The 24,714-nt window shown below is 48.6% G+C and overlaps 1 protein-coding gene across 2 annotated transcripts in view; it reads right to left on the minus strand.

The window, feature by feature from the left end:
• VSTM4 (V-set and transmembrane domain containing 4) overlaps positions 1-22,595 on the minus strand; it is a 98,645-nt gene extending 76,050 nt beyond the window's left edge. For both annotated transcript variants that reach the window (XM_053206891.1, XM_053206890.1), the window contains exons 1-2: positions 22,467-22,595; positions 13,649-14,047 (exon numbers count right to left, since the gene is read on the minus strand). In XM_053206891.1, the coding sequence (XP_053062866.1) occupies positions 13,649-14,047; positions 22,467-22,521 (454 nt within the window). In that variant the 5' untranslated portion in view covers positions 22,522-22,595. The remainder of the gene's footprint in view (positions 1-13,648; positions 14,048-22,466) is intronic.
• Between the last annotated feature and the right edge of the window lie 2,119 nt (positions 22,596-24,714).

Consider the following 24,714-nt stretch of genomic DNA (forward strand, 5'->3'; position numbering starts at 1 on the left):
ATTTCATCAAGTTATCTGCAAATTCCTTTTCTCCCTTATCTAGCTTTGCTTAGCCTGTTTCGTCTCTTGACATGGATGGCCCATAGCAACCATAGCCCTCCTCGCCCCGTGGCCCAGTGGAATCCCGCGTCCTCTAGGTGACCTTCTCATTTCCTCCAAGAATGTATCCTGAGCTCTCTCCCTTACTCCCAAGCCAGCGTCACCCTCGTCACCCAGCGTCAGCGTATGGCCCACTGACATTCCCTTTTTATTAGCTCTGTCCATAATATCGATCAGATCTGTGCACATGTCGACCTGTTTCCTTCTCTGGATTGTGAGGCTGGGGCCCTGAGAGGGTGGGGATCACTCCACCCATCCCTTTCTTTAAGGAAAGCACAGCAATAACAGGCTCATAAGCAGGGGCTTGATAGAGGTTTGTTTAAGTCTTCACTCTCTTCAACTCTTCCAAGACCATGGCAGTCGGGAGTGAGGGCAGGCACACTGAAGAAGTGTTTCAAGTGTAGTTTAAATTACACTCCCGTTGTCAATTTGTTCCCTTTGAGTATCTGGACCTGTTGACACTTTCAACATCATGATGTGTGCTTGCTTAATTAAGCAGTAGCACTAAATGTTTAGTAAATCTCATTCCTAATTATCTGTTCTCTGTCTCTGGAGAAAAAGGAATTATTTAATTTCTTCCACTGAAACTTGAAATATTGATTCCCTGTGGTTGTACTTTCAGATCCAATTATTAAATTCCCTCTAACATTTGGGGGTTAAATAGTCAGATAAGAAATTATAATTTCATCTTTGCCCCCGAATACTTTTAGGGTAACAAGAGTTTCCCATTTGCTTTGTTCACTGCCCACATTTAAAGCTTATTTATATCATCTTAAGTCAAATAGCAATTTGGCTTATTAAAATATGTTATTTGGGGGTCAGACTGAAATACTGATTAAATTGCAGGAGACAGCCTTTGCAAATTGCTTCTATTATTAGCATTTTCACTGTTAATGAAGACGCCTCCATCTGAAAGTATGCAGATTCATTTTGGCTCAGAAGACCAGTCTTCTGAGTCTGTGGGTGGCAGAGCTGGGCTGAAAAGCCATCGAGGATAACTTTTTATGAGGTCTGGGGAATCAAAGCTGCTGTCCCTTAAGAGAAGAAGCCTAAAATGAATGGCCACCTCCCTGTCGCAAGCCTTGGAGATTCATGCCCACCGGTGTGAAGGGCCTTTGCAGGCTGATCCCGCAAACCAGCCGGTCTCAAAGCTCGGTCACCGTGAAGGACATACGGCACCCAGGTCTGCACTAGGGACTGCCCTTGACAGGAAGCCCCACAGACAGACCTTGGGCTTCATCTTGGAAATTCCCCTGTAGGCATCTGAAGAAAATCAGGCTTAGGAGCTAGTCCAGCCTCTCATCCCTGCTCAGGGCCATTCTCATGTCAAGAACTCTATCGTGTCTACACATCCTGGGAGGGACCATACCAAATCAGCATGCAGGGAGGGCAAGTTGGGGGGCCACGGGGACATCAAACTGGATGGAAAAGGCACAATGGCAGGGAGACCCTCAAAGTTTGGGAAGCAGAGGCAGCCTTGGGAAGCAGGGAGGTCAAAGGATTACTAAATAGAGCAGGGATGAAACACAAGTGCCTAGATGCAGGGACACAGGATAGAGGGGGTAAAGGGCATGTGGAGGGGCTATAGGGACCCTAACATCCCAGTAATGGGAAGACAGTGGACTTCGTTTATGAACTGTATGCCTGATGCACACAGCGAGTGACCAGTCAACACTGAGCATGGAGAACAAACACAGGGTCGGGTACTTCTGTGCATCGACAGGGACAGAATAAAGTGAACTTCTTCAGAAAGTATCATTATTTGAAAAAAAAAAAAAAAACAACAATATCACAACTAGCCACACGTTACTCTGCATTGATTTTTGTCCCCTAAAATATCAAATCTTCACCTCATTTCAAAAGTGATTTTGGAATTTCCACTAAAAAGAATAGCTTGTCTCAGTCTCTAGGGATGTATTATGCTCTCCGTTTTTAGGACAGAAATATTTATATTAAACTGATGGGCCCAACTCCTTAAAAAGCAAAATTATCAGTTATTTCTTTTGATCTAAGGGCATTGAGAATCAAGAATGCTGGAAAATCTCTGCACTGGTGTATCTAGTCAGAAAACTCTGAACACCCCAATAAATCACCCCCTTCGAGAAACACCTCACTGGGCCTCTTCATCTGCCTCCTGGGAAGTACCCCCAAACCTCTGATCATATTCCTTTATTTCCATCCTGATTGCCTTCTTCTGTCGACTGCACCCTTCCTATATCTCCACATGACTCCTGGGTACAGGGCCCTCGGGACTCCACCCCCTGCTGTCCCTGGGGTCGGGCAGGACCTAACGCTGCTATTGACCTCGTTGTATCCCACCTACTCATGAAGAATGAGAGAGAAGATACTACCTAGAGATGGCGGTCATTGGAGTGGAAGATACAAGGCTTGCTGGGGATCAAGGTGAATGCACTGGTCCCCACCTAGGACCCTGTGTTCCTCTGGATTTCCCACAGACTGACCTTCTGGCCTCCTGACAAAGAGCTGCTGTGCCTTCATCCTGTGATGCTGTCCTTCTACTAAGAACATTTTGCCTTTCCCAGGTGGCCAACGGGCTGGCCTGGAGGAGCCCGGACCAACAACACCAAGCCAAGCTAGCTCCTTCCCTTGCCCCAAATGTTGGTGTTTTCTGGAGCTCTACCCCCACCCCTGCCTTTTGGGATGCTCATCTACCCCCACGGTTACAGCTTCCTGACTCGGATGCCACTTGCCCAATCAGATAGGAGCTTTGGCTCCACATGCCTGTGTCCCTAGCGGGCATCGGTGCAGGGTGGCCTCCAGACATCTGGCTCTCCATCCTGAACGTCCCCCGTGGACTAGCTGCGGGTACCACCCTGCTCATACTACTGAGTTAGACCTCTGGGGGCCAGCCACAAGCGCTCTCTTGCCCATACCCAGTCAATTACTAGAGACTTCTCTTCTGACCTCTTCATGACCCTCCATTCCTACCGCCGAATGTAGTAGGGACCCATGCCCTGAGCAGCCAACACAGGGATCTGTCAGAAGACTTAAATGCTTCGTGGGTTTTCCAAGGCCTAAAGCAGAGGACACCCCCTCCCCCGCCCCCAAACCCGCCTGATGATAAAATCACCTAGGCTTCCTGTTAAATCTTCAAATTCCAACCCAGGCCTAGTAGATTGGAATCCCCTGGGCAGGTGCTTGGGAATCTTCATGTTAATAATGGCCCCGGTGATTCTAATCGTTAGGCAAGGTTGAGAAGAATAGCCTACAAAATCAAGTGCAAATTCTCTAATATTCAGTACAAACCCCTCCACCATCAGCACTGCCTGCCTCCCCTAGTTATTCCAAGGTTATCACCCCTACTCCGTCTCAGACTCCAGCTGTCCTGACCCACTGTTACAGGGTGCCCACACACTGAGATGCCACTTTCTCCCACTTCCTGCCCTGTGGAAATGGCGCTGCCTTCTCCCTCATCCTTAGAGGCTCTCCTATGTGTTGAAATTGTGCACACCTTGATCCTTGCACATACACTGTTACATATCTGCCCCCCTTACAGACAGATCTGCCCATGTTTCCCCAAGTTTCCAGCACAGCAGGATCCTGGCACAGAGCAGGTGCTCAGTAAAATGCCCACCGAGTGAAGGGATAAATGAGTTCACCCAACACCACTGAGCACCATAGTCAATGTGTTATTTTCCGACGCAATTTGTTCGCTAAGCCCAGCAAAGCTTCCTCAGCTAAACTGATCACATCTCTGGAGGCTGCCACTCATTTCCTTATCAGCTTTGCCTCTCTTCTCTAGTTTGAGTCGATCTTTCTGGAAATGAGGTTCCCAAAATGGACTGCTGTAGTCCCCATTAGTCTCACCAGGGCAGTACACACGACACAGCCGCCTTCCTCCCCAGGGATACCAGGCCAATTTGTACGTGGATGGAAATAACACCGGCTGTTCGCGCTGCCATATCACATTGCAGACACACACCTGATTCACTGCCACCATCACCAAGGTCCCTTCACGACAGCCTCTTAGCCTCCCGTTGACTCTCCAACTGCACCTGTGATACGTCTTCCCCAAATGTGTTGCTCTGCCATTTTCCAAGTTGAATCTTATTCTGTTATTCCCTGCCTGTATTTCTTACCTCTCTAGATTCATTTTTATTACGTTTTTACTCCTTGCTGACATTAGAAAACATTTCCCAATTTTGTGTTTTCTGTAAAATTCATTGGGGTGATGTGTGCTCCTTTTTCAATGTCATTGATTAAACAGTTAAATGAAATCAAACCTAACATTGACCCTCCTGGTTTCCACTGGAAACTTCTCCAGAGGGTTCAAGGACATGTGTCACTTAGGACTTTTTGATCCGTTTTCTTTGCAGGAAGGGCTTCTTGCTCAGTAAGATGCTCATGTAGCCCAAGCAACTGAGTAATCTGCACAACATTCTCTACCTTTCTTTCTCCCTCTGTGTCATAAAAATAACATTGATCATCTGGTATGACAATTTCTCTAAGATAAGCTGAGCGTGATTCACAGGGCGTCATCTACAGGGTCACATGTTTTCAATTTTCATTATAGTTTTCAATTTCATATAGTGCTGTGCTTCAATTTTCATTATTTGTCATATCGTGTTGTACCACACAGCACCAACAGCCCCATAGTCAGGAGCCCCCTTCCACAGTCTCACATGTATGTGATTTGCAGATAACCCTTAATTTATTATGTCCCCTGTCTTCAAAATCCCCATTTTCCGTCATGTTTTAATAATATGCATAGTTAAAACATAAAATGGCAAGTTATGCTTTGCCTCAAATTAATACAACTTACATTTCTTAGCCAGCTTACAGAGAAGTCTCCAGGAAAAAAAAATAAAGCCATGAAAAATTCATATGTTAATGCAAATTTTTTCCCAATAACTTGCTACTTACTTTTTCGCCACATTTACCTGCTCAAGGACTTACCCCAAATTTGGGGAAACAAAATATAGAGAACAAAGTAAAGCCAATAACACCGCAGATATTGGGGTGAGTTGGTTATTTGGTTCGGGCTTGGGATTTTTTTTTTAATTTTGTATGACATTTATAAAGCATTTTATGGGCACATAGATAATGAGCTAGACTTTATAAGGAGCCACCATCCCAGGGATGCAGCACGGATGTGTCGGCTTACACACAGTTCCCTGAACCCCCTGTAACTCCATTCCTTCTTCTCCCCTTCAAAAGATCAAATCAAAGCATAAGGGATATGGACTGACAGATGATAATACTTGATTCCACTATCATAGATGTAAACAATTTAAAGATGCTAGACTTTGGGGCGCCTGGGTGGCTCAGTCAGTTAAGCGTCTGACTTTGGCTCAGGTCATGATCTCACGGTTCGTGAGTTCAAGCCCCACTTTGGGCTCTGTGCTGACAGCTCAGGGCCTGGAGCCTGCTTCTGATTCTGTGCCTCCCTCTCTATCTGCCCTCTTCCCCTCGCACTCTGTCTGTCTCTTTCTCTCTCTCTCACTCCCTCAAGAATAAATAAATATATATTTTTTAATTTTAAAAAGATGCTAGACTTTAATCGGCATTCATGAAAAGTCAGTTGTGGCACCACAGTAAAATCCATGAGCTACATTTATTCAACAGCTTGGCAAATGAGTTTCCCAGTAATAACCTCTTCAACCCGAAGACCTGCTGATCACATTTCTGTCCCTCTCCTCTTCAGAGAGAACATCTGACCTTTCTTAAGTGCTGACCATTCACAGGTAAGAAAGAACTCCAGCTAAGGAAAAGTGAGATGTCCTGGAGTGCAGGAAAGGTACCCAATGTTAGAGGCGTGCCCAGTGCCTTTGAGACAAGGATTCTGAGGCCCCTGCCACAGGTTGGGATAAAGTTGTCCTAGGCCCTAATCTCCTTACAATTTCAGTGTTTCAAAATGAAAGCTCTTTGAGTATCTGCCTGCCTGCCCATTGGTAGTTTTCCTTGCGGAGCAACTTGTTTTACAGAACACGAACTTGCAGAAAACCTTACCCCCCTCTGATCACCCATTTCTCTAGCCCACCTTGCAGGCGCTACACTGAATCAGGAAGCCAGAAGCCACGAACTTGAAACAAGCTATGAGTTGCAACTCCTGCAAAGACCAGACCAGACTAGTCAGAGCCACAGTGGACCACAGCCCTGACCTTTCACCTTTTCCTATCTTTATAATGCTAAAAATCACCCAGGGATGGAGGCGGAACAGGCAAATAACACTTACTTTGTGTGAAGGAGCATGTTCTGTTAACTGTGCCTGCGTATTTCCCCACCTTTATATGTTTAGACATCGCTCCTTTCCTGCCTCAGTCCCTCCAAACACTTTCCGCAGCCACTGTTCAGGGAGCAGCCCGGTATCCTTCTCACTAAGGCTGTCTCCCTCATGCCCGGACATGAGCTTGCAGTAATGCTATCCATGCCATCCTTGGCCTCGTGTCTGTTTCTACCTGGGAGTCAGAGAACCCTGAAGTCAGTAACACCTTGATTTAAAAAAAAAAAAAAAAAGTAGGAAAGTAGGTTTTAAAACTTTAGGCTATCTCTGACATGTTTCTAGATGGTTTTATTATTATCATTATCATCATCATTTTTAACACTTTATTTTGGGGGGGGGCAGTTTTAGGTTCAGAGCAAAATTGAGGAGAGGGTACAGAGATTTTCCAGACCCCCCCCCCCAGCCCTTACACATGCATAGCCTCCCCCACTGTCAACGCGCCCCCACCCACCAGAGGGGTACATTTGTTACAATACATGAGCCTACAATTACACATCAAAACCACCCAGTCTATTGTTTACCTTAGGGTTCACTCTTGGTATGGTACATTCTGTGGGTTTGGATAAATTAATAATGACACATATCCTCCATTATAGTACCATACAGAATGTTTTCATTGCTATAAAAATCCTCTGTGCTATACTTATTCATCCCTCCCTCCCAACCCCTGGCAACCATTAATCTTTTCACTATCTCCAAACTTTTGCCTTATCCTGGAATGTCATATGGTTAGAATCATAGAGTATGTAGCTTTTCATTCACTGTGTAACATGCATTTAAGGTTCCTCCAGGTCTTCATGGCTTGATAGCTCATTTCTTGAGACTGGGTTTTTAAAAGCGTTCTAAGAAACTTAAAAAGGGAAAGGTAAATTACTAAGACACATTGTCAGGCCAAACCCAATTGCTTTTCTGATAGGCTTACTAGTAGGAATCACAAAAAAGTCATGGATACCTCAAAGCTGGTTTTTCAGTAGACCAACTGACAATCACTAGCAGGGGCCATGTGGGCTAGATGGGAAAACATGGTCAAGGTAAAAGCCAAAATGGTCAAAGTAAAACTCCCAGAACTGTCAACAAAAAGAGTACAGGTAGATGACTCACTACGGGCCAACGCAATAAAGTCAGCAAAACCAAATGAGATATCAACTTGCAGACTTCCTTGAGAAGTAACTGAAAAAGTCTGTATCTGAAAAAATAAGATAACTTATTATGTTGCCAAATACAAGTCAACAACCTTTCTATAAATCAGCAATAACCAATTTAAAAGAGGTGTGTGTGTGCACGTAGGGAGAAGGGGTAGATCCCACTCAGAAGCATGCAATACCTAGAAATAAACATAATAAAAAATGTTCAAGACTCATATTAAGACATCTTTACCGAATGATTAAAAATATCAGCCGGCATGCATGAAGGAACACAGCAGGTTCCTGCATAGGAACATTTAAAATCATAAAGACGTATAAGATGTATATACCCACACCAAAGTAATTTATAAAGTCAATTAAACCCCAATAAAATCAAACCCCAACATAATTTCTACAAAACTAAGGAAGAGCAGCTGAAGAAAAAATGAAATGAGACTAGGCAAGGCATTTATTTTAAAACTAATGAGACTTGCCCTATTCTCTAATAATTAAAATTGTGCTGTATTGGTGAGGTATGGAGTTTACATTTAAATGTAGGAATTTAACTCATGAAAATGCAACATTTCAAAACAGGAAAATTTTATCTGTTCAGTAGATGACGTAGGGACAACAGGATAGCCATTTTGAAACAAAAAAGAAGCTAACTATTCCACACCATATATAAAAATGGATTCCAGGGGCGCCTGGGTGGCGCAGTCGATTAAGCGTCCGACTTCAGCCAGGTCACGATCTCGCGGTCCGTGAGTTCGAGCCCCACGTCAGGTTCTGGGCTGATGGCTCGGAGCCTGGAGCCTGTTTCCGATTCTGTGTCTCCCTCTCTCTGCCCCTCCCCCGTTCATGCTCTGTCTCTCTCTGTCCCAAAAATAAATAAAAAACGTTGAAAAAAAAAATTTTTTTTAAAAAATGGATTCCAAAGAGAGAGAGTAAAATTTTCTTTTAATCCTTTAAAAACATTAAAGGAAAACAGAAAATACCTTTATAAGCTTGAGGTGGGGAAAAGCTTCCTAGATAATATATGAAGCCAAGGTACTATGTGTAATTTATTGAATAAATTACATCTCAATAAAAAATACAACTGAAAGAGTTAAGCATCTGACTTCGGCCCAGGTCACGATCTCACGGTTTGTGAGTTTGAGCCCCGTGTCAGGCTTTGTGCTGACAAGTCAGGCTTTGTGCTGGAGCCTGCTTCAGATTCTGTGTCTCCCTTTCTCTCTGCCCCTCCCCTGCTCGTGCTCTGTCTCTCTCTCTCTCTTTCTCAAAAAAAATTTAAACATTAAAAAAAAATATGACTGAAAAAAGGAATACCATAAAGGGAAAAAATGGCAAATCTAACAACATAAATATCTGAAAATGTAAAATATCTATATGGTAAAGAAAAAAAAACAAACATAAACACAGTGTAAGGTCAAATAACAAACTGGAAGAAAATTTTGCACCGTTATAGCAGCTAAAAGAATTAATGATCAGAAAATATGTATATGTGTGTGTGTGTGTGTATATATATATATATATATATATACACACACACACATATATATGAAAAAAACGGCAACCAATAAACAACAGGCAAAGGTTATGGACAGGCAATTGACAGAAGAAATTTTTTTAAACAGTCAATAAACATATGACAAGATTTCAACCTCACTACCTCACTAATAATTGAATACAATAATTGAAATTAAATTGTATTGAATGTAATAATCAAAATTAAAACAACAAGGAAATATTATTTTTCCCATCATAGTGATAAATAATGAAAAAGATTAATAATATCCATTGTTAATGAGGCTTCAGGGAAATAGACTCTACCATGCGATGATAGAGCATAAATTTCCAAAATCTTTTTGGAGAGCATACGGGCATTGTCTATTAAAAATTTAAATATGCATAGCCTTAGGCCCAGCAATTCTCTTTCCAGGAATGTAACCAAACAGAAACACTTGGAAACGTGCAGAAGGGTGTTCACCGAAGCACTTGCTGTGTTAGTGAAAAATTGGAAGCTTCATAAGACCTCAGCACTAGGGGGATGATGGTGTGCAGTTTGGCATTGTCTGGCTATGTGATATCGATCACAAAAAAGTGTAAGTAATATCATCAACAACGCTTGTACAGCATGAAGTGTAGTGTTGTTAGAATACATACGTGTTGGTGGGCACTGAGTGCCCACAGAAGACGGACTTGAAAGATGTAAAGCACGGACTGACAATGATTACTTCTGGGGACGGCAGTGAAACTGGGGATATTAAGATGTGAGATAGATCTCTGTGGGCTAGCATACACAAAGAAGTCCTTTGTGATGGAAGAGGAAGGATGGACAAGGGCCTCGAATATGACATATGATTGGAATGGGCCAAGGGAAAGAGAAGCGACTTCTCCAGAGAAGGTACCATCATCAAGTCATGCCTACCTCAAAGTCATCCATGGCAAGAAGTGCTATCAAAAAGCATTTCATTGATTCATCAAGTACTTATTAGGCATCAGCTGTATACCAGGCACTCATAATCATCATCATCACCGTCATCATCTCTGAAAAGTCTATATTACATAGACCAATCCGCGGGGAAAAGGCATTTTCCAATGCTGGTGGGTATATGAATTCATTAACTACTCTAGAGGTCAAGTCACCTCCTTAAATTGTATCAATCTAAATGGTACCAATCATTAAACTGAGTATTCCTTTGGACCCAGCAATCTTATTTCCAAGACTCTATTCAAAAGGCAGGGACATTTGTGGAGATTTACCGACCGTAATTTTGAACAACTTAACTGTCCAATAACAGTAACTGAAAAGATAAACTGTAGTACATCTGCACCATGGAATACTATCCTGCCGTTAAAATTATGTGATGGGAGCATAACTAACAACACAGGAAAATGTGCACACTAAGCCAGTCAGAAAATAGTACTTATGGTATGAGTGGAATTAGGTTTTTAATTTTTATTTGCATAAAAATGACTATACGGATTTACACTGAAATGTTAAGTTACGCCTGGGTGGAGATATTACAAGTCGTTTTTATCTTCTTTAAACCCTGAAACCTATTTCTTCACGTTCTTCATATTTAGTAGTTCTCTAATTGAACTATATTATTTTTGCAATAGAAAACCACCAACATGTGGAAATCAGGGTAAAACCCTGGGACACTTGCTCTGTGCCAGGAACCATCCCCTCAATATACAGTATGAATCAACCTCCTTTTTCAACAGTGAGATGAGAAGACAGTATGCACCCACCTTTCTTTCTGGGAGTTCACGGTGAAAGACAAGCAGTTTTATTCTCACATCAAGAGTATGCAAGGGGCGCCTGGGTGGCCCAGTTGGTTAAGCGTCCAACTTTGGCTCAGGTCATGATCTCACAGCTCATGAGTTCGAGCCCTGCATCGGGCTCTGTGGTGACAGTTCAGAGCCTGGAGCCTGCTTGGGATTCTGTGTCTGCCTCTCTCTCTGCTCCTCCCCCACTCATGTTCTGTCTCTCTCTCTCTCTCAAAAATAAATTAAACATTAAAAAAAAAGAGTATGCAAGAAGGAGAGTGCGATAGTCCATGGTCAAGGAAGGGCAGTGAGGAGGGGTAGTGTTGAAAACATTCCCAAGAAAATTTCCCCTCTCCTGGGAATGGCTTGAGAAGCCCATAGGAAGGAGGAGAGCAAAGTGAGTATATTAGAAAAGAAAGAATATGGGGCCCAGTAGAGGAAAGGCACTTACTCCAAAACACTTCTGAGAATTCCTATTCAGTATTATAACACAAAAATATGTGCCCATTGTGTTTGTTTTGTTCTGGTTTTCCATACAACAATTATTAATGTGAGGTGAAGATTTAGGAAAACAAGGCCCCTGGAAATGAGCGAGGGAAAGGGCTTGGGGAAAGGCGCCCCAGGAGGCTGGAGCCACGGGCCTGTCCCCTGCCTTGCCCAGGAAGGACAGAGAGCCAAGCTTCCGCACACTCCCCCCAGCCTGGGGCGGACATGTTCCAACCTAAACAAGCCAGTCTGCTTTCAGGTCATGTATTTGGAACTACCTTTCCTTAACCCTCCTGATGTAGTCCCCTTGAAGCCTGTGTGGAATATTCTAGAAGGCATGGTCATCACTTCCTAAGGTTTCTAATCTTCCTGTCAGAAAACCACAGTCCTGCTCAGAGGCTGAGGCAGTGTGAGGAGCAGGAGGCTCTGAGGCGGAGCAGACACAGCAAGGGAGGCCCAGCTCTGCTGTGAGATTAGAATCACTTCCAGGTGAGCGGTCAGAGGGTGTGTGGGGCGGGGGGGGGGGGGGGGGGGGTGATGAGCATGAGACAGACAGAGAGACAGAGGAAAGAGAAGCAAGAAAAGAGTAAGGGAAGGGAAGGAGAGGGACGAGGGGAAGAACCAGAAACGGGAGGAACAGGAGATTGAAAGGGAAGGAGAGGAAGAAGAGAGAGGAGGTTCTGAGAAGAGAGCGGGAAGGGGAGGAAGGGAGGGAAGGGAAGACAAGGGGGAGGTGGGGGAGAAGAAGAAGGGGGGAAAAGGTGTGTATTTTCAGTGAAATCTTAAGAACTACCTCAGGTTTGGGGTGCAGGTACCTAAACGAACATTCTAGAAGGAACCCAGCTTCCCTCACTGAGGGTAGATTTGCATTAAATAATGAACGAGTTGGGGCGCCTGGGTGGCGCAGTCGGTTAAGTGCCCGACTTCAGCCAGGTCACGATCTCGTGGTCCGTGAGTTCGAGCCCCGCGTCAGGCTCTGGGCTGAGGGCTCAGAGCCTGGAGCCTGTTTCCGATTCTGTGTCTCCCTCTCTCTGCCCCTCCCCCGTTCATGCTCTGTCTCTCTCTGTCCCAAAAATAAATAAAAAACGTTGAAAAAAAATTAAAAAAAAAAAATAATGAACGAGATGATTGCACTTGAATGTAGGAAATCTTTACATCCTTTCTAATTGGCACAGGGTCGTTCCTAACAAGAGCTGTAACGTACAGTTCCAGAATACACTGTGACATAAAAATAAAAAGGATGTGCATGAGACTTTATGTTTCGGAGCCAAGTGGATATTCAGAGTGGATTCCCTCCTCAGCCTTTGGTCATCTGATGTATTTTTCTGTTTTCTGTGCCAAAAGATATATTTATACTAATAGTCATTTGTTTTCTTGAATGAATATGCTTAGGGAGAAAACGTGCACATTTCAGATAATACATCATTCTGTGCTTAAGAACATTATAATGAGCAAACTCCAAAGGCAAATAAAGTTGTACTAAACACTATCTACATAAATTATCTACTTTAACATGTCCCTTATGCATATAGGATATTAAAAATACCCTTTCTCCTTCCATCAAAAAAAAAAAAACCTTTTTACAACTGAGTTGTATCCCTTTTAAAAAGCTCATCAAAACGGCATCACTAATGCCTTTAACATTATATTACATGTATATAATAAAATTAGATTCTTTCCCACACTTGGGACCATCAGCTTTACTTTGTGTTCCTCTTTATCCTGTACCAGACCAAATTCAAGTTAGAAGCCATCAAAAATGCAATAGTCAGCACCCAAAAGCAAGTCTTATTAAAACTGTAGAACATTTGTGATTTAAAAACGTGATAACCCTCAAATATGGCACTTGGTAGTCGAGATGTTCCAGGACACAACCCATGCCTCCTATCTTTCTCCAGGAAGGGAGGGCCACCTCTGGTCCTTTGCGTGCTTTGGGATGAATTTCTCAGTGAGATGTTGCCTGTGGCTTAGATCACTTCCTTCGGGCAACAGATGAGAGCCACCAGCCTGCCCTGCTCTGAGGCCCGGAAACTGACATCAGGACCTCCCAATGCATGCTCCTCCCACAGATACCCAGCACCCTCTAGCCAAAGCAAGCAAGCCTGCACAGACCTGAGCTAGGGGCGTAGCATGCACATAGCCAGTCCAATCTTTCAGACGTGAGGGTTTTACTCAGGGTTAGGTTGGGCAGCATGGGGCCAGGCACCGGCTCCTTTCTCTCCTTACTTCTACGTTAGCCACAGCATCTAAGGAAAGGGCTATCCTCATCCCCACAGCCTGTTTCACACGGCCGTGGCCCACAGAGGCCACGAAGATGCATTCTAGCCCAACAGAGTCATCCGGGGGCCCCTATCTCGCTGACTGGAGCAAGGACCACAGATCTGAACCCCTTCTCTCCCCCAAAGAGTGAACATGCCCTTACCTCTCATCTCCGTCGCTGAGGAGCCATTGGACCAGGCGGTCCACTTATTTCTGTGCTTGCTGATTTCCTGGACTTTGCACACGTAATGCCCTTGATCCGCTGGCCGAAGGGTCAAAACAGAGAGTGTGTAGAGTGCCCCACGTCTCTCCTCGAGGAGGCACAGCCTCTGCCGGAAGGCACTGCGGCTATAATTCCCATAGTACTGCACCACCCGGAGCTTGGTCATCTTAACCATCAAGGCCTCCTGGGAGTTGGGGCGTGCAAAGAACCAGCGCACGGCCAGCAAGCTGTCCTTCCGTCTCTTCTGGGAGACGTGGCAGAGAAGAGTGGCATTTTCCCCCTCCAGGTAGTCAACCACAGGCCCCGGGGACACGGTGACATTGAGGGCCCCACACACCTCTGCAGAGAAAAAAAGGAAAGAAGAAAATGAGCACAGGCCCTGCCTTTCCCCACAAGGACGCACAGTGCGTCTTTCCTCCAGGAACCATCTGCATGGCCAGAGGGGCAGGCCACCCTGATCCCGCCCACACTCACTCCGTGCCTTTGTGGTGGATGGAAGGACTCCTTTGGGAGCATGGCAGGGACAGGGGGTTTCTGCGGGCTCCCATGTCCTCACCCCTGAGACATCCCGTTCACAGGAGATGCTACTGACCATCTGGCCCAGACATAGTTTAAAAACATTGTGAATTAGCTGCTGACATTTAAAATCCAGGCAGCTGGGGCGCCTGGGTGGCTCAGTGGGCTAAGCATCCAACTTCGGCTCGGGTCGTGATCTCCTGGTTCGTGGCTTTGAGCCCTGCATCGGGCTCTGCACTGACAGTGTGGAGCCTGCTTGGGACTCTCTGTCTCCCTCTCTCTGCCCCTCCCACGTGCTCTTGCTCTATCTCTCAAAATAAATGAACTTTTTTAAAAAGTTAAAAAAAAAAGCAAAAAAGATCTGGGTTTGGGAAATCTCTTAAAAATGTCCAGCCACATCCTATCCACCAGCCTGCCTCCCAGGGTCCACTTTGATCAGTTTCGTCCCGACCTGCCTGACCTGGCAATGCTGGGGGTCCAGGAGCTGGCCTTCCGAGCTCCTTGCCCTGTCTCAGCTTTTTCAACTGTAACCAAGGCAGAGCGTCAGTACTGGTCAGGTGGGCATTAAACCAGCACCGAGGAGCTGGAACAACAGAGGCTTCTTAGGTTCTTGCTCTAAGTCTTCAGTGGCCTTAGGATCCACAGCTTCAGAGCTGCAGTGCAGGGATAAAGAATGAACGAACCCAGGAACAGGGAGAGCTGGGAGAACCGCCCCACCCCCCAACAACCCAGAAGATGCTCCGAAATTCCAGACCTGGTCTACTACTTCCTGTCCTTTGTTTTCTTAGATCCACCCCAAGGCCTGCCCCTCCCTGGCTGCCGTTCTGCCCACCTTTGAGGGAGCCACCCCAACACCCACCCAGACCAGCCTGACCAGCAGAGCTCACAGAGGCCTTCCCCCAGGAGACGTGCTGCATGGGGACTACAGGGGCTCTGCAGTGTGGCCGTCCTGCCCTGGGGCTCACGGATGGACTCGTTACCTGGCAGGCAGAGCCCAGAAAGGACGTTTTACACAGGACGCCCAGAACCTCCTTCCATCCAAGCAAGACTGTCTTCACACCGCATCCCCTGTCCTCACCCTGCACTGCCAAGGGCCCAACAGCAGCAAACGCTATTCCCTGCCCGCCCCACTGCACAAGCAGGTGTCCCTGGGGGGTCATCTCCAGCCACAGCTTTCAGCCCCAAATGTCACCTCTGGTCACATGAAGGGGCTCGGGTCCTGATGTGAGGATCACCAGAAGCTTTGAACCCTGGCCAGGGCTGCAGGTATGCAAGGAGGAAGGGCGAAAAAGATGAAGAAAGGCCTGAACCCCTCCACTGCGAGGAGCAAGGGGAGGAGGCCCTGTGTCTGCTGGGGTGGGAAGTTCTCACATAGAAAATATTCTTCACTGTAAAAATCCCAGCGATAAGTTAATCCTCCCATGTGGCTTCTGCTATCGAGTTCATAAACAGAATACCTTCCGAGATATGACTGGGGGGTCAATTTCCTTTCATTTTCTTTCTCCTCTCTTAGCAGCCAGGGCCCCCCAGGATACTCCAAGATCCCTAACTCAATCACATCCACATAGTCCCTTTTGCCACATAAGGTAACATTCGCAGATTCCAGGAATTAAGACACAGACATCTCTGGGGGCCATCATTTGGTTTTAACCCCATCATGACCACCTTTTGTTACCTTAAAAAATAGGTGGGCATAAACTCACAAGAAAAAGGTTGGTGGCAGGTTGGACTCACCTTGTGGAAAAGAATGAGGACTTCTGTGTCTACAGCAGCAAAGGACAAAGCAGGCCCCAGGGAGACACTTTGGGAATGAAGGGCATCAACAACCAAGGCAGGAGCACATTCTCTAGTCACAATCTCACTGTGACAGACATCACTCATGTAAGACAACAGAGGAGGAACTGCCCTCACCCCGTCTCCCCTACACCTTGTCCATCTGCCCTGCACCTTGCCTGTGCAACATATTAAATTAGCCCAAGTCCTTCCTGACTGCAAAGCTCTGTCTTAAGTCCCCACAGGGGCAGGGGCTCCCTGGCGAGCAGCCACACAGCCAGGACAGCAGGCTGACCCACTCCAACCTCTGCCCTGGGATTCGTGGCAGGCAGAGAGCGGCAGAGAGGCAGCAGCTGGCTTCCAGGATTGAAGCCCAGCTCCGCCCGCCCCCAAAGGCCCCCCACTGGAGTCAAGGAGAGCTGGGGAAGGCAGGAAATTGAAACAATATGGGTGGGATGAGAGAGCCCAGACCCCACACCCCAGTCTCCTCCTATTAACGCTGCGTGAAGGAGGGATTATTTATAGTGACTGAAAGCAGGAGAATGTGCCAAATGTTCGGTCCCATGGGAGGCCAGATTCCATCCTGGAGGCAAACGAGTAACCCTTGCACTCCTGTGGCTCTGGCCAGGAGTCAGCAGCTCCCATCGAAGCCAATGGGCTGAACCATCTGCCTAAACTGGCCCCTCCTCTTCTCTTTACCACACGTTAAAGCCCGAATCCCCACTCCTCAGGACTTGACTGTGTGTGGAGATAGGACCTTCAAGGAGGTGATTAAGTTAAAACGAGCTGTTAGGGAGGACCTTAATCCAACACGCTCAGTGTCCTTATAAGAAGATGACTTTGGGCACGGATATGTGCACGCACAGAGGGCAGACCCCATGAGGAGGCAGGGAGAAGACGGCCATCTGCCAGCCAAACAGGGAGCCTCAGAAGAAACCAAACGTGCAACACCTTGATCTCAGACTTCGGGCCTCCAAGACTGTGCTGAAAGCCCCCCCCCCCAAGTCTGTGGCACTTGGTTACGACAGTCGTAGCAAATCAATACACAGGAAGGCTCACTTTGGCCCTACGTGTGCCACCAACCCAGATATTTACACCCACTTTCAACTCAAGGGTATGGGCGGCAGGTGACTGAAACTCAGGCCCAAAGGCCCCTCAGGGTCTTAAAGCGTTGCTAGAGGACACAGGCTCTCAGGGGTCCCCCGGCCTGTGATGAGCCTTCTCTGAAAGCCAGGTGTTCGCAATAACACCCTCTGCTTGGCACTGGAAATGGCTAGATTAAACCCAGCGAACACGGCTCGCGTGCAGGCATGGGGAGAGACGGGAGAAAACGCAGGCAGAGGCCCCCAGTGCCCAGCAGACATCAGCTGCGCTGGGTATTTTGTTAAATACCAGAAAAGAAAGCACCGTGTAACATCCACCTCACCGTGGTGGCCGGGCCCCGTATGGCTCAGCAGAGAGAGCAGCAGTGGGAGTCAGGACAGGGGGAAGCAAGGGCAAGCCCAACAGATGGAGTCGGGCTGACCAGAAGGAGAGTCCAGGCCTGCCCCTTCCAGGGCTCGGGCTGGATGGCAGAGAATACACCCCCTGCAGGGCAGAGGGGCCAGCCAAGCAAGCAAAGGCCAAGCCAGCTACTGGACAGGGGAGGGTGGGTATCACCCTCCTACCCCAGGAACGCAAGGGAGCAGCCCCGGGCGAGGCAGAGTCTCTCCTCTCCTGGCCTAGGAGGGAGAATTGTCAAAAAGTCATTCCAGCCCAGAGAAGAGCTGTTTCTTTTTCTTTTTTTTATCTTAATTTTAATTAATTAATTAATTAATTTATATTTAAATCCAAGTTAGTTAACATACAGTGTAATAATGATTTCAGGAATAGAATTTAATGATTCATCACTTGCATACAACACCCAGTGCTCATCCCAACAAATGCCCTCCTTAATGCCCTTCACCCATTTAGCCCATCCCCCCCCCAACACCCCACCAGCAACCCTCAGTTTGCTCTCTGTATGTTAAGAGTCTAGAAGAGCTGAATTTCTTGCTCTGTGACCCTGCATTGCAGGGAACTAAGGGGGGAGGTAGACTGCTCAACCCTCTGCCCCGGGCACCTCTCCCCTTTCCTCCAGCTTACGTCCCAGCCTATGCTTTGTGTACTTAATCGGTCAACAAATACTTGCTGAGCAACAGCCACATGCCAGGCCATGTACAAGGAAGACAGCTTTCCTAAACTCATGGAGCTGAGAGTCCAGTGGGCAAGGTGGCCCGTCATCGGGAAAAAGACGCAGGAGTATTTAACTGCAAATAGTGTCACATGCTACAGAGAAAAGGTGCGGGGCTTGAAAAAATCAGGGCAAGATCCTAATCTAGTCTGTGGGGTCAGAGAAGAAGGAGACTCTGGGGAGGTGACTGTGAGCTAAAGGCTCAGTTGGAGTTCATGACATAAAATTCAGGAGAACAGCAAAGAGTGATCTTCCTGGAAGAGAGAAGGTTCCACCTGTGCAAAGACCCTTAGGCAGGAGGAAACTGGTGCAGCCTGGAAACAGAAAGAACAGTGTCCTCTGGTGATGTGCACCACACAGTGGCCCACAGAGCCACCCGTGCCTGCTGGTGGATCTCAGGAGGGTACTTTCTACCCCAGTAAGGGTCCCCCAAGGCCAGTTCTTACAGGAGGAATATGACAACACAGGCAGAGAAGAAACTGACCCAGACAGAGCAACAGGATTCTGGCCACAGGGAACCCTATTCTTTCAACAAGCACATGCCTCACTACTTGGGAGCCCTGGTGCCCCATGTGGGCTGGGCACTGGGGTGCTCATGGCCCAGACCTTCCCAGTGGCTTGGTGGGGCTGGGCAGAGAGCCAGAGGTTGGCCCTGAACAAAGCCAGGCTAGAAACCTGGTGCTATGAGGTGTGAGACCCTCAGAGCCTGTTTCTTCATCTGAAAAATTGAAAGATGATACCTCACGAGGTTAAGTGTGGGCTCCAATGAGAAAACACCTTTAAAATATCGGTATTAGTTTGTATGCTCTGAGAGCTGGGCAGCTGAGGGCTACAGAAAGTGACATACACGCCCATCCTCGAGCAGGGTGGGCTTCTTGAGTGTATGATCTGCATCATACAGAGCCCTACATTTGAAGGGGCACCCCACTTGGCTCAATCTCTGCTGTCACTCTCTTGACATTTTTGAATAAGGGACCCCACATCTTCATTTTGCACTTGATTCCGCAAATGATGTGGCTGATTCTGACTATAAGCACACATCAAATTCCTGTGATTAGGATTTACGGGGTCTCACCCTGTTGTTCCCGCTTGGATAATGTCATGAGAAGGACTAACACAGCTCTGAAAACAGCTTAAAAGAACATCTTTGTACCGAATGGTATATAACCTACTCACCTAGTACAAAGCCCCTGCCCCTCCCTCCAGCACTCATCATGAAGGGGAGGAGGGAAACTTCCAGCTGCAGGAGAGTGTAGGTAGGACTTCTAACAGAAACAAGGCACCCACCTTGCTTGGGACACAGAGGTGGGTATGGCCACCGGGATGTGCCAGTGGCTCTCTGTCCCATTCTCTTTCTCTGTCTTGAAGAAACTGCTCCCTCTCACTCCAAGAATTCCTCACTGATGCCCTGAATTTTATGGCATTAACTCCAACTCAGCCTTCAGCTCACGGTCACCTCCCCCGGGTCTCTTTCTTCCCTGACCCCGCTCAGCCAGAAGTTACTACGTTTATGAAGAATGCAAACAGTGAGTACCAATCAGCAACAAAAATCTCATTTTTATTAAAAAGATAGTCTTGGGGCACCTGGGTGGCTCAGTCGGTTGAGCGTCCGACTTCAGCTCAGGTCATGATCTCACAGTCCCTGAGTTCCAGCCCTGCATCGGGCTCTGTGCTGACAGCTCAGAGCCTGGAGCTTGCTTCATAGTCTGTGTCTCCCTCTCTGTCTGCCCCTCTCCTGCTCACGCTCTGTCTCCCTCTGTCTCAAAAATAAATAAAATAAATAAATAAAATTTAAAAACATTAAAAAGATAGTCTGAATTTCAAATAAATCTCTGAAAGAAATACAATTGTATTACTTAAAAACCCATGGCACTAGGAGCCTGTGTTTATCAAGCACCAAGCAGAGATGTTACCAGACCTAGCCTATGGGGTGCTGCATTCCATTAGGCCATTACCTGAAAATAGCTTTCATCCAGGACAAAAACTGACATTGACCAATGATAGAGGCTAACAACGGCTGGGTGTGAACTCTATGCCTAGCACTGTTCTAAGCCCTTTAGATGTATTTAGTCAATTGATACTCAAGCTATGTTTTTTTTTCAATGTTTGTTTATTTTTGAGAGAGAGACTGAGTACTTGCGAGCAGGGGAGAGGGGGAGAGGCAGACAGAGTGGGAGATGGACGATCTGAAGCAGACTCCATGCATGACAGCAGAGAGAGCCCGATGCGGGGCTCAAACCCACCAACTGTGAGATCATGACCTGAGCCGAAGTCGGACGCTTAACCCACTGAGCCACCCAGGCGCCCCATCCTGGAACTGTTTATCCCCAATTTACTGAGAAGAGGGCTGACACACAGAGAAGCTAAGCCTATTGCTCAAGCTCACATAAACATGGCAGAGCTGGCATCTGAGTGCAAGCCATCTGGCTTCAAAGGCAGCTCTCAACCACCACTCTGGACCACAGCTTGGCTTTTAGTAAATATTTTACCCTTTGGTTTCCTTTCCTATCAAATGAGGGTGGGACCAGGTAACCACTAAGGTCCCACTCTGCCCCCAAATCAGGAAGCAGAAAAGTGCAGTGGTTAAGAGTCCAGACCAATGTATAAAGCGGCTCTGCCTCCCCGGGGCACCGTGGCGAGGAGTCATGGGTGAAACACTCAGTGGAGTGGGTGGCACATGGTGAGTCCTCCCTGAAGCAGGGCTGTCTGATTACCTCCGGCATGGCCTCAGGCACAGCCAGGGCAGACTCTAAAGGATCCCCAATTGCAGCTCTCAAGTCTCCTGAAAACATGAGAATGTCCTTGACCCCCCAAAAGTCTCTCCTGAGGGCACCCTCCTTGATAGCACCTGTGATTATTAAGAAGGTGGTCAGGGAGCCTGGGGCCCTTTGCATCCTGTTGGCTGCTGCCTACTCCACACAGACCACCACAACTGGCCTGGCCCAACCACCCCAGTCAAACTTGCAGTCACGGTCAGCCAAGGCAGGGACAGGTACAAGAGCATTTCCTTCCCACTGCACCGATTTCAGATTCAGCAGAAACCCCACTGCACTGGTAGCCAGGGAACAATGGGTGAATTTCTTCCCACTGTGATCCAAGTCTCTCCTCTTCAGACTCTGATCTACACTGGCTCAAATGCCAGCTCCACCACTCGGTAGCTGGGTCACCCTTGGAAAATCACTTAACTCAGAGCATCAGCTTCCTTATTCACAAAACAAAGCTTAGATGGTAGGAGTTCAGTCTAGGGCCAGGCTCCCTGGGTTCGAATCCCTGCTCCACAACTTACAAGCTTATGAACTTAAGGCAAGTCGACTGGTGGGCCTGTGCCTCAGTTTTCTCGCCTATAAAATGGGGATGATAACAGCACCTCCCCCAGAGGTCACAAACGGAGTTGATGTTTGCAAGGCACCTGGATATATAACTTTGGCTCCTGTCATGATTACTTGGAAGGGCTGTTGCGATTACATGACCTACTGTGTAGCACTACACAGAAAATGTAAGAGCCATTGACATACTCATTATTAACTATTATTCTAGCCACAGGGCCTTTGCAGCCCTGAGGCAGGGGGGCAGGGCTCGGGGAATAAAGAGAGCCACTTTTTCAGCAACTCAGAGTGAGGGCAGCCACCCCAAGAGAAAGCCAGCAGCGCAGGTAGAGGCCCTGCTAAAGCAGGGTGCGCCGGTAGAGGGTCCCACTTCTTCCAGGCGTGGACACCCTGTCTCAGCGGGCCTGGTCTCCAGGACCGCCCACGGACAAGTCCCGGGTTGGGTTGCCGGGGCACAGCCAGCCCCTCGCACCGGGTCTGAGCAGCTCTCCGCAGAGGCAAAGGGAAGTTGCCGCCAGACTAACGTGCCCACAGTCGTTGGTCCCGAGTGTCGTGGAGAAAGAAAGAAAACAGAGCAACAACTAGGGCCGGCGGCGCGTCCCTTCAAGCTTTGCCCTCTAAGGCCTGGCCCCGCTGGGGCGCAGGGGCTGCTCCGAGTGTCCGCGGGGCCCCGGGGGCCCGGCGGAGGCGGGAAGGGGGCCCCGGCACCGCGGCCGCGGGGAGCCGGGGAGGCGCCGCCGCGCTCCGCCGAACTGGCGCGGCCACCGGGACGCGCGGAGCCCCGGCCCGCCGGCGCGGACGGGGAGGGGGCGGCCCGGAGGCGGCAGGGCCTCCCCGCCAGGCCGGGCCCCGCGCCCCGAGCCCCGAGCCCCGGTCTCCCCCGCGCGGGCTGCCCTCGCCCCACCCGCGCGCCCGGCCCCGCCGCGCTTACCCGGGGCCGGAGCCCGCGCCAGCAGCACGGCCGCCGCCAGCGCCAGGAGCCGCATCTCCCCGCCGCCGCCCGGCGCTGTGACGCCCGAGCAGCGCCGCCGCCCGCCCGGCCCCGCCGCCAGCCCGCCCCGTGCCGCGCCCGCCCCCCGGCCAGGGCCCCGGCCCCGGCCTGGCCCGCCCCTCCCGCGGCCCGCCCGCGCTGGCCCCGGGGCTGCTGGGTGCCGCGTGCCGCACAGGGCAAGGGTGGTGGGGGGCGGGGACCCCGCGATGGGCTCGCCCAGCGACCTGTGAGCGGCTCACGTCACCACCCCCATTTCACAGATGGGAAAACTGAGGTTCTGAGAGGGGATCGCGGGACACCAGGAGTGCACGACCGCAGTGGGATTCACGGTCTTTTTGCTTCACAGAGGGTCATTGCTAGGGGGAAGGCCGCTTGGAGTTTGGGGCTGTTGGGATGAGGGGGAACCACAGTGGGACCTGAGGCTAACCCGCTGCCCAGCAGAGCCCTGCCGTCTCTCCACAGGGAACTTTGTGAGCCAAGGAGCAGCTGAGGGAGAAAAAGCCCTCTCTGCCTGACCTGAACTGGGTACGGGGGATGTCAGGGGTGAGCTGGAAAATCTTGGAAAACTGGGAGGGTCCACAGAGACAAGTTCAGTTTGTGTGGATTCCATTAACACCAAGGATCACTCAGGGTGCCCTCAGCCACAGCCTGGGCTAGGTACTTTGCACCACGTTACTGAATCCTGGCACTGTGAGACCCTGGGACAGTTCCTTAATCCCCCCGTACCTCAGTTTGCTCCATCTGTACAATGGGGAAGTAGGCACATCCATCATGAGCTGTTTAAGATTGAGACAGTTCCAGTGAATGCATGGACCCTGGCCCTATGAATGTCAGCTATCATTACGATTATATTATAAATAAGGAAGGGGAAGCAGGAACACGAAGGGGCTGACTGGGTCACACAGTGAGGGAGTGAGCCAAAGCCACTCATCCCAGGTCACTTTGAGCCAATACTGGCCTCTTCACCATGTTTCTAAACTTGGAGCCTGACTGACGTGTTAGTCCAGGATCTCTAGAGCAAGAACAGTATATGTTAGTGATGTTCGTGTGTGTCTGTCAGGAGAGGTCTTTATGGGGAAAAGGTGGGTCCTGCAAAAGGAGAAGAGCAGGGTCCCCACCTCTTTCCCATTAAGGGCAGAGGAGGGGTGGGGAAGGCATGGAGAGAGAGATGGTGGTGCCCCCTGGTGCTGAGTCACAGGGCCTCTCCAGGAGGGACCATCCGCCCCTGCAGCCCGCATCAGTGGATGCAAGCCTTTGTGATCTCTCCAAATCCCAGGTGTTTCCCAGGGTCCCTAGTCCCCATAGGGCATCTCTAAATGGGAGACCCATTTAGAGCAGGCCCGTGCAGTGACTGGGCTGACCATCAAGGCAGCCTGACTGGGGGGAGCAGCCTCATACCTCATCCAGGCTGCTGAAAGGACCCAAGGAGTTGGTGGGGAGCTGGCTGCTGGTGAGCTGGTAAGCCTCACACCCCAGCCCTGTGGGGACCCAGGCTCCAGTTTTTAGAATAGCAAACTCAGGTTCAAAGAGGACCCCGGACCTGTCCGGGTTCTGTGGGTCCCAGCGTGTCTGACCTGGGAACTTGGACTCAGGCCAGAAGAAGAGCATTGATTCTGGGCAGTGTAACCCCTCTGAACTTCATTCTCCAGAAGGTGAGATCTGTAAAATGGCATGTCAACATGACTGCACATGGACAGGGAGCTAAGGAGTTGGCAGGACCGTTTGGTGTCTGCGATGACCTCACTTCACACTTTGTGCTTGCAATTTACTCTTCTAGTTGGTGGAAGGTAGAAGGGGCACATGTTGGCCACACTTAGGAGGAGCTAATTCCTTCTTTGATCATTGTATCTTTTCTAAATATCAGTCTCTCCCAGAAGGACCGAGCAGACATTCAACCCAGCATTAGGCCTCAATGCCCGCCCTTTGCTTTGCTTCCTCTGGTGCTGTGCTGGAGATTTGGGGCTGGAAAGTGCTTTTCTTGTGGTTCTGTGATACCGCACTTTGTTCTGTTTTCAGCTGTGTGTTCTCTCAGTAGTTTTCAGTTTCCCAAATAATCTACCAGACCATCTTGGTAAGACCTTTGCTGCATGACCCAGGAATGGGGAAATACATCCACTCCCCAAAGGAGAAACAGCCAGTGGCCCAGATGAGACTCAATATTTAGTTTGCTCTGGACTGTGATCTCAAA

The sequence above is a fragment of the Acinonyx jubatus genome, chromosome D2 (genome assembly GCF_027475565.1).
Source record: "Acinonyx jubatus isolate Ajub_Pintada_27869175 chromosome D2, VMU_Ajub_asm_v1.0, whole genome shotgun sequence".
Classification (NCBI taxonomy): domain Eukaryota; kingdom Metazoa; phylum Chordata; class Mammalia; order Carnivora; family Felidae; genus Acinonyx; species Acinonyx jubatus.